At 38.0% G+C, this 18,387-nt stretch overlaps 3 protein-coding genes across 7 annotated transcripts in view; 2 read left to right on the top strand and 1 right to left on the bottom strand.

Moving 5' to 3' along the window:
* Positions 1–175: 175 nt before the first annotated feature.
* Positions 176–18,387, top strand: part of LOC134004672 (dnaJ homolog subfamily B member 9-like) — a 435,649-nt gene continuing 417,437 nt past the window's right edge. The window contains exons 1-4 of one of the 4 annotated variants that reach the window (XR_009927848.1): positions 200–258; positions 582–827; positions 1,448–2,964; positions 3,049–3,112. Coding sequence is in view for 1 of the 4 variants with exons in the window: in XM_062444030.1 (XP_062300014.1) it covers positions 611–827; positions 1,448–1,938 (708 nt within the window). In the remaining 3 variants the exon portion in view is untranslated. Of the gene's footprint in view, positions 259–581; positions 828–1,447; positions 3,113–18,387 lie in introns of those variants that run through there. The other 3 variants (XR_009927847.1, XM_062444030.1, XR_009927846.1) reach the window with 3 other exon arrangements.
* LOC134004181 (aldo-keto reductase family 1 member B1-like) lies at positions 5,709–9,960 on the top strand. The gene is made up of 10 exons (XM_062443356.1): positions 5,709–5,939; positions 6,689–6,856; positions 7,101–7,217; positions 7,508–7,585; positions 7,744–7,866; positions 7,955–8,061; positions 8,166–8,247; positions 9,080–9,163; positions 9,303–9,385; positions 9,551–9,960. Exons 1-10 carry the CDS (start codon positions 5,874–5,876, stop codon positions 9,591–9,593), a joined length of 951 nt encoding a protein of 316 aa, XP_062299340.1. The 5' UTR covers positions 5,709–5,873; the 3' UTR covers positions 9,594–9,960.
* Positions 10,476–16,627, bottom strand: LOC134004182 (aldo-keto reductase family 1 member B1-like). Of its 2 annotated transcripts, none has more exons than XM_062443357.1 (10): positions 16,485–16,627; positions 14,816–14,983; positions 14,567–14,683; positions 14,260–14,337; positions 13,784–13,906; positions 12,763–12,869; positions 12,151–12,232; positions 11,777–11,860; positions 11,587–11,669; positions 10,476–11,423 (listed from the first exon to the last, which is right to left on the bottom strand). In XM_062443357.1, exons 1-10 carry the CDS (start codon positions 16,548–16,550, stop codon positions 11,381–11,383), a joined length of 951 nt encoding a protein of 316 aa, XP_062299341.1. In that variant the 5' UTR covers positions 16,551–16,627; the 3' UTR covers positions 10,476–11,380. The 2 variants fall into 2 exon arrangements, with proteins under 2 accessions (XP_062299341.1, XP_062299342.1); XM_062443358.1 differs by lacking the exon at positions 16,485–16,627 and adding an exon at positions 16,386–16,416 and having other exon boundaries at positions 10,477–11,423.

Below are 18,387 nucleotides of genomic sequence, written 5' to 3'. Positions count from 1 at the left end.
CGGAAGTAAGCGCAGTTGTTCATCTTGCTTCTCACTGATTCTTTTCGGGCTATTCCCATTCTCCACGTGCGCTTAGTTTCAGCCAATCACATCGCTCTGAGTCACTGTGTTCGGGAGCTCGACCAATAGCGTTGCGAGTCGTGGTGTTACAGCTCAGGAATGCAACTCGTCAACAATTGTTAGCTTTCGTTTCGCATCAGCTGGAGCTGTCGGCGGCTGATAGAAGTATCCCCAGGCTGTGTGTCACCAAGTCTCCAGGTAATGCCTCGTTTTCATTACGCTTTATTTGTCACAGGTGCTTTGTGTTAGAACCGAAAAAAGAGCATAATTGACAGGTTTTACGAAAGCAGAGCTAATTAAGTTTCTCACTTATACAACTAAAAGGGTGAGTTGTCGTTTTCTTTAGCCTCTCTGTTTTAACTAGCTTGCAATGTAATGTCAGTTAGCATTGCAACGTCATATAACCTTTACTCCGCTTTAAAGCTGTTCGTGTAATAGTTAGTACACAATTACTGCATTTTGAAACCGTTTCGAGATGTGTGAAGCGTCACCGCTGAGCTGTCAAATTGCTCTTTTCACAGCCACAAAAAAAGGTGCCAAAACCACCAGTATGGCCACGGCGCAGTCTGTGTTGCTGCTAGCAGTACATGTTCTGCTGATCTCAGAGTTCATCCTGGCTAAGAGAGACTACTATGACATCCTGGGGGTGCCGAAAGATGCCACTGACCGCCAGATCAAGAAGGCCTTCCATAAGCTGGCCCTAAAGTACCATCCTGACCGAAATAAGGGCCCTGACGCCGAGGTTAAATTCAGAGAAATAGCAGAGGGTAAGTGTGTCTTTATGTCACTGTGTAATGTAGGGGAACCGCCTCAGTCTATTTACATACCCAGCTGTCTTTTTTTACACCAGCTGTTTTCCTGTCAGAAAGAAATGTAGGTTTTTGGTTGAAGCATTGCAAACATAAACTGCATGTAAAAATACCCTTCCACTAGAATAAAGTTGTAGAATAAGTATAAATAAACTGTGTACACTGTTCTATTTTTTCATTCTAGTTCAGCCTTTCTGGTTAATTTATGCTGTTTATATGATCTCCAAACTTTTTTTAAAATCCATTGTTAATGCCTGAAAGACACAAGTAATTTAGCCTTTTTTGTGTTTAGTGTTGAACACCACAATCTGCATTTTCAATAACATATTTATTGCCACAATGTTTCCCTTCAGCTTCAGTAGGACAGAAAGTCAAATATTGATTTATTTCTACAATTGATAGATAACAAACTTATCACTACGCTGTCTGAGATTAAACAAAAATATTTTTTTACCAACTTATAGAAGTATTTTAGCACACTGAAGAAGTGTGCAATGTTTGCAAATGAAGTTTATTTCCCTGATATTTTGTCTACACAACAAACAGTGAGTGATGTAACGTGTCTTTGTCTTTGCCAGCCTATGAGACGCTATCAGATGATAAGAGGAGGCGAGAATATGACCAGTTTGGCCATGGCCCGTCTCCAGGGGAGGGTCATGGAGCAGGAGGAGGAGGAGGCGGAGGCAGTTACAACTACAACTTCAACCAGCACTTCCAGTCCTTCAATTTCGATGACCTTTTCAAAGACTACGACCCATTTGGTCAGCAACAGCAACACCAACACCAACACCACTTCCACTCCCACAGTCATGCCCACCAAAAGAGACACTCTGACAGCCATTTCCAGGCTCACCGGGAGGCCATGAACAGGCAGAGGAGACAGTTTCAGCAGGGGTCTTTCGGTGGAGGATTGTTCGACGACATGTTTGAGGACTTGGAAAAGATGTTCTCCTTTAATACACACAGTTCCAGGACTGAGAGCAGATTCCAGAGCTCGGGGAAGCAGCACTGCAGAACAGTGACCCAGCGTAGGGGCAACATGGTGACCACCTTCACCGACTGCTCCTGAGAGAAGCAGAGCATGGAAAATGGCTCTCTTCAAAGAACAGCCACTTGGGACACTGCTGGGTTACGGTCTTTTAGTTGTGGTTTTGGAATTCAATGCTAATTTATCACTGGGTGGAATAAGAACATGGTTTTGTGTGGTTTTTGTAATTTGCCATATGTAATTTCCTCCAGGAACAAATATCAAAGTTGGCCTAATGAAACGGCTGCTTCCAAGCAATAACTCACACACATTATGGCTCACAGCACGGAAATAAGTCTTATGTTTTATTGGAATACCTCCCTTGGTCTCCAGGTTCGTCGTGTTTACTTTTGTCAGTGAAAATGAATCATTTTTATGATGGTACACAATTGTTGTCTCAGGTATGGCATTAAAAGATCATTTAAATAGATTTTTTCTTATGAAAGCAGTCAGGCAATAAGATGTATTAAACATTCATTCTAAAGTTTTTCACGCCATAGACTATTTTTGTGATCCCTAAAGCTTTTGCTGATGTAAAACCACCTAAGCCGATTGTATGCTGACATTGTACATTTTCTTTCTTGGTTTTTATTCATTAGCTTAAAGACTGGCAAAAGTGACACAGTATCAAAATACTTTCAACTCTCACAAATTTGGATGTAAAGCGCTTGCATCAGATTTTGCTGTGAAAATGGAGCCTAACCTCCAGAGATGTGTGCGAGTTATCAACTGTTACCTCGTTTTTAGTTTTCTTCCTCTAGAGATGCATCTACCTTCACACAGTCAGGCTCGGAAAGGAAAATCAGTCACATGACAAATGCTGGTAAACTTAGCAACAGGCAAAGTTTGTGTACTCACTCAACTGTTTGGTCTGAGAAGTTATTTTCCTGAACTGATCATAATGTGCAATATTTAGCACCTTTGCTCTTCATGTTGCCTATCTTTCATAGACAGTGCTGTATAAATGTCATTGTCTAACGTTCGCACTTTGTGTGTGTGTGTGTGTGTGTGTGTGTGTGTGTGTGTGTGTGTGTGTGTGTGTGTGTGTGTGTGTGTGTGTGTGTGTGTGTGTGTGTGTGTGTGTGTGTGTGTGTGTGTGTGTGTGTGTGTGTGTGTGTGTGTGTGTGTGTGTGTGTGTGTGTACACGCTGAGAGTTCCCTGAATGTTGATTGGTTGGATAATGTTTGAAGAATGAATAAAAAGTTACAAGAGCAAATGTGATTGTTTCATTTTGGGAAGTGGATAAATTGATTAAAGTACTTGTTGTTTTCAGCAAACCAACCTAATAACGATGCAATTTACACTGCAATGGAGTGCAATATAGAATAAGGTTTTTCCTGCTCCTTATAGTACGCCTTACAATAGAGCTGACTGTTATATTCTGGAAAGCTGTTGTTCCAGTAAAACTCCAGCAGAGAGCGTACTTTCATTAAACAGGAGGGCATGGGTAAAACACAATCAGCTTCAGCCAGTGAGAAGAAACGCCAGATAATAAAGGCTAGTTTGTCAAAAACAAAGATATTGTGGGTAAGAAAATGTGTTAAACCCGCATACTGCTAACATATTTAACATACAAGGATTAAGAGTCCAGTTGAGTTATGTGAATGGCACAGCAGAGAATATAGTACATACTTGTGGGAAACATAATTAAGAGAGAAAGAAGTAAAGCTTCCCTTTTTTGTTTCAAACTCAAAAGAAGATCAGAACAATTAGAGAATAAATGTGCTTTTAACTACAGAAGGATGAAAACATAAATATTTGACCTGTGACACTGCCGTCCAGATCAAGTCAAAAGGTTAAACATGACAATGCAAATGGATCAATTCAATTATCCTGCCCTAAATATGTATGACATTTAATCTATTTAGAATTTCAACCCTTCAAATGCTGCATTGTATTCCAAGAAGAAACAGCACATGACTGAAAGGAAGTATATTTTGCCTTCAGGCAGTTCAGCTGATTGCCCACGTGTCCCAGGCCCATAGCACAATACAATGTCAAGCTGTAGCAGCTACCAATCCTCTCAATCCTCAAGCTGAAAGTGGTAAGTGTTGGATTGGTAGACAAATGGATACAACCAGTCAATTAAGTGTAACAGAGAGAGATGTCTTATTAAATTCTTGACTTGTATCCCTGTCCTCCTCCACAGTTAAATATTCAAAGATAAAGATGTGGCCAACAGCTGTAGGCGTGCAATGCTACACTCCAAGTTGACATTAATCGGTTTGACATTAATAGCAAACAGATGTGAGGTTGATGCTGTTGAGCAGTGTGATTGAAAACAGCAAAACAACAAAAAGGGAAGTGGCTGCGATTATTAGAAGAAGAAAAAAGATGTCTGATTGTGGTCACATATTTAAAAGTGTAAAAACATGCAATAGTATGTCAAACAGTGGCAAGAATACAGATGTGAAACTAGCTACAACACACCACATACAGGTGTGGTTCAGTTAATCTACAGTAAATAAGGCATTCCCAAAATTACCCAATTTACCCATTTAGGCCATTTACATCCATGCCTGTCATGATCAACATGAAAAATTCCCTCCAGGTTTGAGGTTATGGTGAAACATTCACAAATGGACTCCCTCATACAAATTTGAGGGTGTATTCATTACAGAATTACCTTAACTTAATTAATTCACATATATATTAGCATTATATTTTGTATTGAATGACTTCACAATTATACATCTACCTCCTTCATTACCATGTATATGCACAATTATGACCTCCTTCTAACATTTACCCCCCATTCACCATCTGCTTTTATTGGTTCAGTTGACCTTCTCTTTTTGCCAGCAGCACCAGGAGTCAATCAACACACTGCTTTACACAGCATATTATTATTATCAAAAACCCATGAATCCTTTTACCCATCCATTAGGATTTCAGTGTTGCCACACACTGTGCTAATGCTGGTCATTAACTTATTTTATGAGCACTCGTTTAATAATCTGATTTTATCTGCTGAGCTGGTTGTGTAGTTACTTAACATTTTTCTGTGAAATTGGAGCTGAAACGTTTGACCCCTGCACAGTTTTGTTGGCACGGGAAGATGCAAGTCATGGTGAATCAGCAAAAACAAGTAGAAACACATGCAGAGTCAATCTTTCAAATACCATGTATATGTTTTTCTTCTTCTCTGTGTGTCTTCATGTACAAAGCATCAAAGGTCATGTTTGCATATTAGGATTCTTTTTTCTTTTTACATATAATACATTACAATAAACCTTAAACCGAAACTATGCACCTTTTGCTCAACAGTGACACCTCAGTGGCCAAAAGTGGGAACAACATCAATAAATCAACGTGTTTGTTTCTAGTTTAACTTTTGTGATGAAAGACTTGTAACTTTAGAGGAATAATTTGTTATTTCTATTGTTATAAATACATAGACTCACTTTAACAGAAATAATGTCATTTGTAAAATGCAAAAACCAAACAAACAACTCAAACATGTATGTAGAGTGATAAAGTAAGCTGCCTGTTGTACTGAAATTGCATTTCATTTGTAGTTAAACTCAAAGTGATACAGTATTAATAACATAGAACATGCAACAAAGGAAATGTGAATTGAAATCAAATGAATGTTTCACAGAAAATGACACAAATTAGACCCAAACAACAAAGGATCTTTCTTAAACCTTGTTTATGCTGCTCAGAACGAATTAAAGCAGTACATTTCTAATTTCACAGACACTGTCTGCTCGGAAGTCATGTTATATAGTGAGATCTTGCATGTGATCACACCTTTGGGCGTTTGAGTCATTCCTCACTCTGTAATACCTCTCTGTGTTTCAACAGAAAATTCCCATTATATAAACATTTGGGAAGGCAGGCTTGACTAATCAAACCCAGATGCACTTCCTCCGAACCACTGACCCCTCCTCTATCACAGACTCTTAATGGGAAAGACTGCTTACTGCCTAGTGTAGTTTCCTGAGAGTCGAGCTGCACAGCTGAAGATCTCCAACATGATACCTGCAGTTACACTCAACAATGGAGCAAAGATGCCTATTGTGGGTCTAGGGACATGGAGGGTAAGGCTGAACATGTTATTCTTATAATAGAATATGTTTAAAAATCATGATGGATGTACAGACTTGATACTCTACATCCTCTCAGTAGATTTCAGCAGGTCTATAGCTTGTATTATCTTTACTGTCTATGTTTGCCTTGATAAGCAGAATAGAGGTTTCCGGCACAACTGCACCTACTTCTAAGGTGCATGGAAAAGGGAAAAAAGCCTAAAAAGGTCAAAGCTCCAGCAACACTTGTAGCATACAGAACAATGTTATTGTTCATCTACCTAATATTTTATTGTTAGCAATAAGGTCTAACAATGCAGTTGCTCTGTATACTACAAGTCTTGCTGGAGCTTTTACCTTTTTATGTTTTCCTTTATCTAATCTACCTGTAAACCATGTTAGACAGCACAATGTCCAGTGACATTTACTGTTTAGTTAGTGTGTTTGTAAAGCAATAAACCGGCTAATTCTCCCCAACATCGGCATGATCTGGAACTAATCCAGGTGGATGACTTTCACATTTTACTGCACACTGACCTATGCCTGAACATATATATTTAGTAATAGTCATAGTGGTGATACAAGCATTGACAACATGCCCTTTAGGTACATTAATTTTTTATCATTTCATATATTCTAGTAGAACCTAGTTATTCACTGATGTAAAGCCAGAACCACACATAAAAGACAATCACTACCACAGTCTGATGCTAATCTGTGTCTGTAATTTCCTTTTCTTTGTATCACCCTAACCTCACTAGGCCAACCCAGGACAAGTCACTGAGGCTGTGAAGGTGGCTATAAGCGCCGGTTACAGGCACATTGATGGTGCTTATGTCTACCAGAATGAAGAAGAAGTTGGGGCTGGAATTCATGCCATGATGGACCAAGGAGTGGTGAAGAGAGAGGATCTCTTCATCGTCAGTAAAGTAAATAGCACATTCAATAAAGCAAATCTACTAAAAGTTACAAACATATATAGGTAAATTTTCATATTTTGGTAGCCACATAGTGTATGTGACTTGTTTGTTCCAGGAGATAATTTGACATAATAATACTAAAGTATCACTACCAGATTACCAGCTTGTCCTAATGTCAAACCAGATTACCAGCTTGTCCTAATGTCAATTTGTACTTACAGATATGTTTATTAAATGTGTTTGTTTTCCATAGTTATGGTGCACCTTCCACCTTCCATCTCTAGTGAGGAGGGCCTGTGAGAAGACTCTCGGTGACCTGAAACTGGATTACGTGGACCTCTATCTCATGCACTTCCCTATGGGAACCAAGGTTTGCATACTACTACCCTGTCTTAGCCAGAGAAAATAGAAGTTTGTAGGAACAGCATCATCAAAAGATTATGTTAAAATTGAACCATTTGTATAGTAAGCAAACTTGACCTTCGTGAATATGTGTAACATTGTGGACCCAGACTTTCATGTTTCCATACTTAACATTTGCTCTGCAATCTTCACCTCTACTATGATAGCTAAAAACTGGTTTATATATTGTGGATACATACAAGTTTTATTATCAGAAATAAGAATGAAATGAATGAATGATTTTATTTGCCACTGCAGCCAGGGGACGAACTTTTTCCTGTGGATGAGCAGGGCCAGGTTATTCCTGATGGCAGCAACTTCTTAGACACTTGGAAGGTATTTGTTTAAGTGACTTATGTATTTAATGTTACGTCAGTTTCAAACTGACGCACTAACTGCTTGCAACTTTGATCAGATGACCACATTAACAGTGGTACCTTTGACTTTTTAAAACAAGATGCATTACTAATACCAGTGTGCAATCTGTCTTATAGGCTATGGAAGAGCTAGTAGATGCTGGGTTGGTCAAGGCTATTGGCATCTCAAACTTCAACAAGGACCAGATTGAAGCTGTTCTTAACATGCCAGGCCTCAAGTACAAGCCAGCCACCAACCAGGTGCAAGACAAGATTGCCATTATGCAACATAATGTAAAAGAAAATATATTTAAGGGTACATTTGAATGACATGTATCTGTGTGTGCAGATTGAGTGCCACCCGTACCTGAACCAGGAGAAGCTGATTAACTACTGCCACTCAAAGGGCATTTCAGTGACAGCTTACAGCCCCCTGGGTTCCCCTGACAGACCCTGGTAAGAGGCAGAATCACCCATCATACACAGCACTCACACAGAATAGCAAGCACAGCTTTACATGTCAGCTGTTGCACATTGTATTTTTTTCTTATTTACTAAAGGGCTCCATCTGATGAGCTCTCTCTCCTGGAGGAACCTAAGATCAAGGCTATCGCTAATAAGTACAACAAGACTCCAGCACAGGTAGGAAAGAAAACCATCAACCTAATGTTGATTTACCCTTTTCTCCTCTTGGAAAAGTTAGGCCATAACATTGTATTATATTTAAGTACCTCTCCCTGTCACTATTAGCTTATTGCTATTTTTTATGGAGGCTTGAATGTGCAGTCTCTCAGTAGAAGACCATTCATCTTTTGAAGGGGGAAAGTTTGTTTGCATGATTTGTGACTTAAAAAAAAAAAATACACTTTCAATGAGTGAGAAGATGTAGATGTCATTTAAATGCTTTTAAGGATGAGATTGAACTTTTTGGAGAAATGTATCTGGGGAAAAGTATTATTTCAAGAGTAATTTATACAGTGTGTCTTAAAACCTGTCTGGATGGGCTCTTACAGTTGAAGACATGAAGCTTAAGTTTGTAATGGAGCACATACTGTACCATTTATCCAAAATGCCTTGCAACACATAGAAAATAACAGTGATATACACCCCATATCCTTATTAGCAATACAAAGCTAAGCACATATAGGTTGTAAAGAGCAGATTGCAGTAGCACGAGTGTACTGCACAAAGGCAGTTACTGTATTGTTGTGATGTTTAAATGTGTTCTGGTTAATGGGTGCATGACTGCTTTGTCCGAAATAATGTAATGCTCCATTCCGAGTCAGTCATGCTACAGGTCAGAAAGGAATATATGTCAACGTTATCACATGGAGGAGGAAAATTTGTTACACACGTCTAACCATGGAAAATGAAACAGTATAGAATTGTGTGTTGGCCCATCATAAATGTGGTCATGCAAAGATTTTTGGGAAGAGCCCAATACTTAGACAATGCTATGCTCTGTCCCCACTAGGTTCTCATCAGGTTCCACATCCAAAGGAATGTGATTGTCATTCCCAAGTCAGTAACGCCCCATCGGATCAAGGAGAATTTCCAGGTATAGTACAGCAATCCTCAAACTTCAGAAAATGATTATTTTTGTTGCAGTCTTTTGCTGAATGTGTGTTATTACGGCTTCATTTTCAACTATAGTTCTATTGAGGATATGAGCTGATTGGCTGTTCTGTCTCTTTTAGTTGTTCGACTTTGAATTAAGTGAAGACGACGTGAAGGTCATACTGAGCTTGAACAAAAATTGGAGAGGTTTCGAATTGCAATGGTGAGTAGAATGAAAGACAATACACGGAAAAAAGAACAACATAAAGAGATATGATGGGTTAAGAGCCAAATGTAATCAAATTCCTTTAAGCTTGAGATGAGGTTACTGGATGCATCATTGTTACCAGCAAAACACAAGTAATACATGTTCTTATTTTCTCTACAGGGCCTCAAAGCACAAAGACTTCCCACTGAATTCAGAATACTGAATCAAGACAACTACATATACAGGCTGAATGTTGTGACAAAGTTAGGCGCAAAGAAGGTTAGAGGAGTAACCCAGGATTATACAGGAAATGTTAAACCAGCTCTCCCTAGAATTCATTTTGAAGTTTTTATAATAAATAGACAGCACGACTATATTTTGGAATATAAGGCAATCAGCTAATGTGACCCGCAATTGTTGCAGTGTTTGTAATATTGATTGTTACATATTAGTCCTTTTATGATATATATATACTGTATGTCTAACCACTGTTATTATGCTGTATGCTTTAACTCTATGTAAAGCATTGTGAATTTCTGTTCATGTGCTATTTTAATAAACTTGCCTCAAGTCTTGCCTGTAACATGAATGCTGTGTGACAATCCAGCCTAAACAGTATGTAAACTATATATACTGATGCAATATTTTACATACAACCTGATGCAATATTTACATTTAATCTCTGCTGTTAAACCTTTCGCCGTCATTTACTTAAATCAGTCCTTCTGCCTCTTCAGATTTTATTACATTAGTCTGGTTATCTGATCTTTCTACTAACTCACACCAGAGACTATTGGGCCATTTCTTTGTTAGCAGGATACTTTTCCTGTCAAGCAGGAAACTGACGCTTCAGGTTCATACTCGTCATAAATATGGAGACTTGCATCCAAATGGCTGCTATATAAGGCTAATAGAGACAGTGGGAACACCTCTGGTACATGAAACCTTAAGGTTGACTTCTGTCAAAGGTTACTCGCAACATTTCTGTTAATTCCTTACTTTTTTATAACACTTACCCAGAAGGGAAAATTAAGCAAAAATGTATGCCACTAAAAAAAAATCATATCACACAACATTTAAAAGTTTGTTTATCTGCTCCTCATAGTGCCAAACAGCAGCTCATGTATTCCTCTTCTTAGTTACACCATTGGCTTTTCTGACCCCTAGTGGGCATTCAGAGGCATAAACAGTGCACTTGCTTGAGTGATTTCTTCACTTTATTTTCATCCACAGGACAGTATTGTAATGCTTTACAGACAGCTCACACAGGAAGTGAAAGCAAGTATTTCATAACAGTTATTATATGATTTATCATGAAGCACCACATATGACTCAAATATTGGAAAGTGCTTCATCATTGTGAGACATGTCAAAAAAAAATGCTGGGATAGGAATAAATTCTTTGCAGTCAAAACAGGAAAAACACTGTTATGACAGACAACATGGGGAGAACGACAGGTTTAGTAAAACGAGGAGTGCTTTTGAAGACACTTACATGTCTGGATATATAATGTTTTTGGTATAAAAAATGTGCTTTGATTTAAATACTGACTTTTGCGTGTGGTTTGGCTGTAAGAATTACTGGAGCTTTTCCTTTCTTCTTACATTTGATACAACAAACATGTAAAACTATATGGAACAAATTTTATTCTTCAGTAACTTAACATGGCATGTTGACAACAAACTAAAAGTAGATTTTTCCACAGACAGAAAACAAATAAGCTCTTGTGCAAAGAGTCCCAATTGAGCACAAAACTCAACATGATATCAATTTCTATGCATTTATTTTGAGCTTTTCATCTTGGCTATAAATACGTTTTTGGAGAGTATGTAAAACTGTAAGGAGATGAACTGGGTAACAAAAAAACATTTCTCCTGAGACATGTAACAATAATGAAAAATGGACGCAAGGCCACCTGCTCTAAACTATATGAAAGCAAGCAGTCTAGAGCACAGAGAAGGAAACCCCAGCACCCACTGCAATCCTGTGGAAAATCAGCATTTTTCATTTCAGAATTCAGCATTGAATGGATAGTCCTTGTGCTTCGTGCTCCTATAGAGAAAAAACAAAAGGGAAGATCAAAAAATGTTGGCTGACGCACCTAACCCTAACATCTTTTTCAAAACGTTATAGCACATATATAATGTATATATAAAATGTTATAGACGATACACAACCCCCCCCCCCCCCCCCCCCAAACAACATGTGATCTTACCATTGCATGGGACAGACTCTCCAATTCCTGTTGAATCCTAATATAGTTTTCATTTCCTCCTCGGTTAGTTCAAAGTCAAACACCTGCAAAGATTCAAACAACAGTCTTCATGCATGAGCCAAAAGGGCTGTAAGTAAAGCAGATTGAGGGCTAATCCTAGCAATATTCGAACTATTTCTCTGCTAATTACCTGGAAATTCTCCTGAATGCGATGAGGTGTGATCGACTTGGGAATCACAATCACGTTCCTTTGGATTTGGAAGCGGATCAGTACCTGGCAGGGAATTAACATTTCAACATGACAGGGGTCATAACTTTTACTCAACAACAGTTAGGGCCATGTGAATGGTATTTATAACATATTTTTCTTTCTTGCATTTGTATAAATTCTACTACTACAACTGAGAATAAACTCCAAAAGATAAAGATACATGTTGTTCTTTATAAATTCAAGTCTGACTAGAAATAAGGAACATGCAGTCTTTCTTGTGAGTGACAATTATTCTAAGCTATGTTCAATTCAGTTTTGTCTTCATTGTGGTTGAACACATGTTAGTGCTGTACCTGAGCGGATGTCTTCTTGTGCTTCTCAGCAATAGCCTTAATGTTGGGATCCTCCAAAAGTGAAGGGTCTTCTGGCTTAGCCCTGGAATTTATGTATGTAGAACATTTTGTTGTAACACATCACTCACACCTCCTGATATAAAAAAGGGCTATAAAATAGCTTTTTCAATAATAGTGAATCACTGCAACCACAAGAGGTCCTTGAAACAGTTATAAATGCGTACAAAAAATATTACGCTGATGGGTTGATTACGAAATTAGCTGCGGACAGATACACACAAACACACATACAGACACACGGGCACACGCGACCAAACACATGATCTCCTCCAGACTTAGGCTTGGCAGAGATAACAAAAAAATTGACAATTACGTAACTTCTAAATCATGACAAAATATGCTACACAGTGAAACTACGTAGACAAAGAGGAACAACAGTCACAAGGTGAAACTAACCAAAGGGACATGACAAACATAATGAGATTGACAAATACCGAACTGGCAAGCAACCAAAAATGGCCCATATTATAGCGTTGTGCTGATTTACCGATGTCTGAACTGTTATTTGGTATACTTGGTATTTTGCTATGATTTTAATTTCTGCTAACTGACCAGGGTCTGTCAGGGGACCCAAGGGGACTGTAAGCTGTCACTGAGATGCCCTGAGAGTGGCAGTAGTTGATCAGTTTCTCTTGGGTCAGGTAAGGGTGGCACTCCACCTACAGAAGGACAAACACACAAATGGTGAATTAATGAGCCTGCTTACTCACTGCACTCACTCATAATGGAAATTCAATGCCTATAATAGAATTCATCCTAGTATATTTATCCCATCTGCTCAAAGTAAATGGTACATATTATTAGACTGTTACCTACTAAAACATTATTTTGCTTTGTATAATATAAGGTATAGTTATTTTTCATATCTGAGCATGATCTTGACTGATGATAATTTTTGGCAGTTCCATTCAATTCAAAGTCAGATATACTTATGTAAGAAAAGTTTCTTACACAACAGTTTTCAATTTTCCTTAATCACATCCTGCTATCCCTAAAATGAAACTGGCAAGCACTTACATCAGTGAGGCACATGACTAAATTTGTATGACTGCCTTAGGCATAAACATGTAGAACTTACTGTACTTTTTTGGCATTATTGTTACAATAAATGTAATTTCTGAGATGACTTTGTTCCGTGTTTGGTAACAAAGGGCAGAAAGAGAATGGTGCAGTAATCTAATATACAACAGGACCAGACAGAACAAGACATTGATGGTGAATGATGGTTCTGAAAAACAGCAAAAATATAAGGTCGCCTCAGCTAATTAGTCGAGCCTGAGGAGAAACTGCTGTGGCCCGTTACGAATTAAGAGGACATTTATTTCTAAGCCCTGATAGGGGAAGACAGATAAGGGCATTATGGCGTCTTGCCCTTTAAAGGACAGCAATCTTGAAATGCATCTGTTTCCTTTCTGCCCAGCACTGTTGACGCTAGGCATGACTTGACCAAATTAAATCTAAAAAGGCTGCAAATGTAAAGTTAAACATTAGCTTGCCTAACAGTTACCTGGTGAAATGTGTTATCTCTTTCTACTACAAATGTCTAATAAGAGTAAATATTTCCTTACTGTACCTGGTTGTTGGCAGGCTTGTATTTGAGGCCTGGCTTGTTGAGGATGGCTTCAATCTGCTCCTTGTTGAAGTTGGAGATACCGATAGCTTTGACCAAACCAGCATCCACCAGTTCCTCCATCCCCTGAGAAAATTGATTAAAAAAATATTTTAATTATACATTTACTGATGTTACTTTTAGTGATCATAACTCATACTGTATCAAGTTTGGACCCTCTAGATATCAACCGAACCTCTAAAAAAATATGAATATGTCACTGATCTGAGGTTCCATTACTTTCTAAGCTTGCACTAAGCTGAACACATCTAAAAAGATTTAGCTTGGTTCCCCAATAAGGGTTAGGGTTAGAGAAGAATCATTGTTTTCAATCTTTATTTCCCTGTTCTTTCAATTTTAAGCTGACAGAATTGCCAACCAGTTGTACCAGTTTGTGTCTTGCTTCTGATGCAAGAGATTGGTTTGTGTGTTTAACTTACCTCCCATGTCTCCAGGAAATGAGTAGTATCGTTGATCGTCTCTCCTGCGCTGTCCAAAGGAAAGAGCTCAGTGCCAGCCTGTGTAATGACAAACGAGTCATAGCCATGACGCTTTCACCATATTCCTACAACTTTGACAATATGGAGGCTTAGTCTTAAGTGAAACTTACAAAATATGATTGTAAAAGGGATTGTAATTGTAAAGGGAAATTTCTCCAAAGGAATATGTAACTTGATCCAATTATGTACATTCAGCTCACAGACACATGGACAGACTCTGGGTAGGACAAGACAATACTGTTCCTACCTTGAAACCCATGGGCCAGTGCACAAGATAAAGGTCTAGATAGTCCAGTTTAAGATCACTGAGAGTCTTCTCACAGCCTTGCCTCACCATTGACTTCTCATGGAAAGTGCACCACAGCTATGAAAAGAAAGGAGTGAGTACGGTTTGAATACAATAGGCTATTAAACAGAGAACATCAATCTGAATGCCCATTTGTGGGTGCAATATTAATCAAGGCACATATCTGTACATCACGCACAGACAACTCACCTTGCTAACAATGAACAGATCCTCTCTCTTGACCACTCCATCCTTGATCATGGCCTGAACACCCTCTCCCACCTCTGCCTCATTCTGGTAGACAAATGCTCCATCGATGTGTCTGTATCCTGCTGAGATGGCTGCTTTCACCGCCTCTGTAACCTTTCCAGGGGGAGACTGAAAGACATGGTTAGTTAGTATGGTTCTGGTGTATACAGAGTGCAACTAGTATTTACTTCATTTTTTACTTGTTACACATATACATGCTGTAATTTACCCTAGCAACACTCTGGTCTGGAGACATACTTTACTATAACAACACTGTAATAAATATTTATTTGTATAGTGTTCAGTGCAACCCACACACAAATTGCGCAAAACTGCCACTATCCAGTGTCTGGGATACTTTTTGTTCCTCATTTAATTTCTCTATTTAGTTTTTGGGACAATTTGGTTGAAATGGGTATGAGATTAGTTGAGTTACACTTAAATATTGTTCTTAAGGTAGCGTGTCCATCCACCAGTTCTTCTTTTGAGGATTTAGGCTAGAACATCACTAATACCTAAGATTTATGTATTTTGTGCTGGCTGCCAAATGTATTCTTGGTGCACGACAAAGTCTGTATTTACCTATGGTGGACGAAGTATTCAGATCTTAAACTTAGGTAAAAGTACAGATACAGCAATGTAAAAATACTGCATGAAAAGTCCTGCATGAAAAAAGTATTGAGCTTGATGTAGTTAAAGTATTACAGTACAAATTATGGTTTGGTCCCTCTGACTGATATATGACTATATATGACATAATTAGATTATTAGGGGGGGGGGGATCAATATTTGATGCAGCCGTTAACAACAAATAGACATCTGATATGTGAATACAACTACACAATGCTTTTTAAAAGTGTTTCAAATCTTCATCTGGAAAGTAACTAAAGCTGCAAGAAAAGTAACTGCTAATACATGCAATGGAGTAGGTAATAAAATACTTTCCTCTGAATGTAATAAAATGGAAGTATAAAGTAGGATATAATGGAAATACTCAAGTAAAGTACAAATACCTTAAAATTGTAAATAAGTACAGTACTTGAGTAAATGTACATAGTTACTTTCCACCACTGGTATATCTATTTCACTGCTAGTACTAAATACTATTAAATATATTTTTTTACAGAAAAAAACAGTGTAAAAAGGGAACAACAGGCATCTCTAATTAACCTTTAAATGTCCACAAGTAAATAGAAATGAACTCTTCTGGATGACGCGTGATAATAAAAGCACTTTAAAAGCTAAAGGTCAGTGTCATTAACAAGACCTATACAAGGTTAACTAAGGCTAATGTTTGTGAATTAAAAGTGAATGAGAGATTGCAATGAATAGCATGTCGTCTGTTAACAGTAACCCGACCCAGCAGCAGCTTTGCACACGACGGTCATGTGTCTAGAAACCTGTTCTTGGAGTGCATTAGCTAAACTTAGTTAGCAAACGTGATAAACAATGTAGCACATTGAATTTATATTCAAATTTCTCCAGGTATGTCGAGAAAAATCAGTTTTAACGACACATTTATGTAACTCACTGTCTCCAGTCATGAACTCTCTGTTGGCGTCCAGCTAGCTTAAATTAACTATTAACTAACACTGGGCATAGCAAGATAGCAATCATACATTTCACGTACCTTCCACGTACCCAGTCCAACAATGGGCATTGGTGCACCGCTGTTCAATTTCACGGTTGTTGCCATTTTTCCACGGGACGAGCAGAGCCTGAGAGTCGTCGTAACAGTCGACTAGAGAGCGCAAATGGAGAGCACACTACTAGCTGAACACCGCCATCGTCGATCGATTGATGATGCCTTTTAATTAATTTAGGGTGAGCTGAGGCCACATACTCCCCTCGCTCTTTTTATTCTGTCAAATTCTGAACGTTTGTCTATACCGGGGTAGATGGCGTGAATTTGGGTCCTGGGGTAAACACAGACATCCCTTACAAATGAAAATGGGTTTTTATTTAAGTACTTAGATATTTCAGTCATACAACTACCTCAAAATACTGTTGCAAGTCCAAGTCTCACATTCAATTTCCACCTCTGTAAGTTTGTGTGCAATCGATTGATTGACTGATTTTGTTTATGGATTAACAGACACAAAAACAAAAATCCAATACACATAGCTAAGCTATTTCCAACATTTCCCAATATGTTAAAAGATGAACAAACACACAGAAGCAGAAGAAGAACAGATTCAACATAAAAACTAGGCAAGAAATCCAAAAACAAATGTGGGGATACTTAATATACTGCTGGATTGATTGATCATAATGCATCATATTTTATTTGTTGATTATATATTTCTTGTCTATGATGTTAATACACATAGTAACTGGTATCTAGCCTAAACGTGTCCAAAAAAAAAAGTGTTTCCCTCTGAAATGTAATGGAGTGGGAAATAAAATAGAAATATTCAAATAAAGTACAAGCACTTGAGTGCAATACTTAAGTAAATGTATGCATTTACTATCCATTACTGGTACTCTACTGTGGAGGTTGCTGATTGTCATTAATGCAATCATTTGGACCAGTCAGTGCATGTTTACTCAAGCGCTGCAAATTTGTAATCAAAGTTTCTGCACTCTTTTTCAAATCAAATGTAATACTGTGTAAAGCATTAAAAAAGAAAATGTAATGTACTCTTTCCAAAGCAACAATATTATTAATTTGTCCAGTACTGATAAACAACTCCATATGAAAAATCACATATGAAGTAATGAACATATAATAATCAGATTGTTTTTTGCAAAAAAACAAAAAAGCAACTGCCTTCCATTGGGCCATTGCAGACCTTCAGTCTGCATGATTTAGCTTATCTTTTTTTTAGCTGTTTTACATGTTTTACAGTCTTTGTGCAATGTATGTAACATTTGATATGGCACCCCAGAAAATGTTCCCAATACCTGAGATAGTTTAACTACATATGAGAAGCCACATGACAAAATATAAACCTTTTGCATTTTTCTAAACCTCTTTGTTGGGTTCCGTCATACAGTCACTAGAGGGCACCATTACCACACTCACCCAACACGTAACACAGACAATCACCCAAATGAGGCTCCAAAGTTAAGAAAAAAAAAAAATCACATAATTTCATACATTAGAAAATATTACCAGAAATATATTCACTGCAGCAATTATGTGTATTGATCAGTACTCTTGATCTCAATTAATGCTCTCATGCGTACGTCCAGTCTTTGATTTAACTACAAAAATGCTTTTTGAACCAGCACAGGGTATGGTCATTGTCCAGCATTTGGCCTGTAATGGGGAGAATATGTGTTTTTATTATTTTTAATTAGCATTTATCACTTTGACTATTACTTCTTCATGGGCTTACACTGTAAAGGAGATGTATCTTCACAATTGTGCACACACAGACTAGCCTTAAACCCCAAGAGACAGCTTAAAGAGGGAACAAATACAAGGTGTCTCTCCTTTTTTTTTTGTTAAAATCAGATAAAACCTCACAGACCTTTAACTGAGCCATTCAACACTCTGCACAGAAGATAAGAGCGGGAGAAGAGAGCGA

The sequence above is a fragment of the Scomber scombrus genome, chromosome 22 (genome assembly GCF_963691925.1).
Source record: "Scomber scombrus chromosome 22, fScoSco1.1, whole genome shotgun sequence".
Taxonomy (NCBI): Eukaryota; Metazoa; Chordata; class Actinopteri; order Scombriformes; family Scombridae; genus Scomber; species Scomber scombrus.
This window is presented reverse-complemented; position numbering and strand designations above follow the sequence as displayed.

What these genes read in the sequence shown, in the direction of transcription:
- LOC134004181 (XM_062443356.1), top strand. Translation starts at nt 5,874, where the DNA reads ATGATACCTGCAGTTACACTCAACAATGGAGCAAAGATGCCTATTGTG. An exon ending in ACAAGCCAGCCACCAACCAG is followed by an intron (nt 7,867 to 7,954) that starts GTGCAAGACAAG and finishes CTGTGTGTGCAG; the next exon opens with ATTGAGTGCCACCCGTACCT. An exon ending in GGATCAAGGAGAATTTCCAG is followed by an intron (nt 9,164 to 9,302) that starts GTATAGTACAGC and finishes TGTCTCTTTTAG; the next exon opens with TTGTTCGACTTTGAATTAAG.
- LOC134004182 (XM_062443357.1), bottom strand. Translation starts at nt 16,550, where the DNA reads ATGGCAACAACCGTGAAATTGAACAGCGGTGCACCAATGCCCATTGTT. An exon ending in ACTGGCCCATGGGTTTCAAG is followed by an intron (nt 14,338 to 14,566) that starts GTAGGAACAGTA and finishes GTCATTACACAG; the next exon opens with GCTGGCACTGAGCTCTTTCC. An exon ending in ACAAGAAGACATCCGCTCAG is followed by an intron (nt 11,861 to 12,150) that starts GTACAGCACTAA and finishes ATTCCCTGCCAG; the next exon opens with GTACTGATCCGCTTCCAAAT.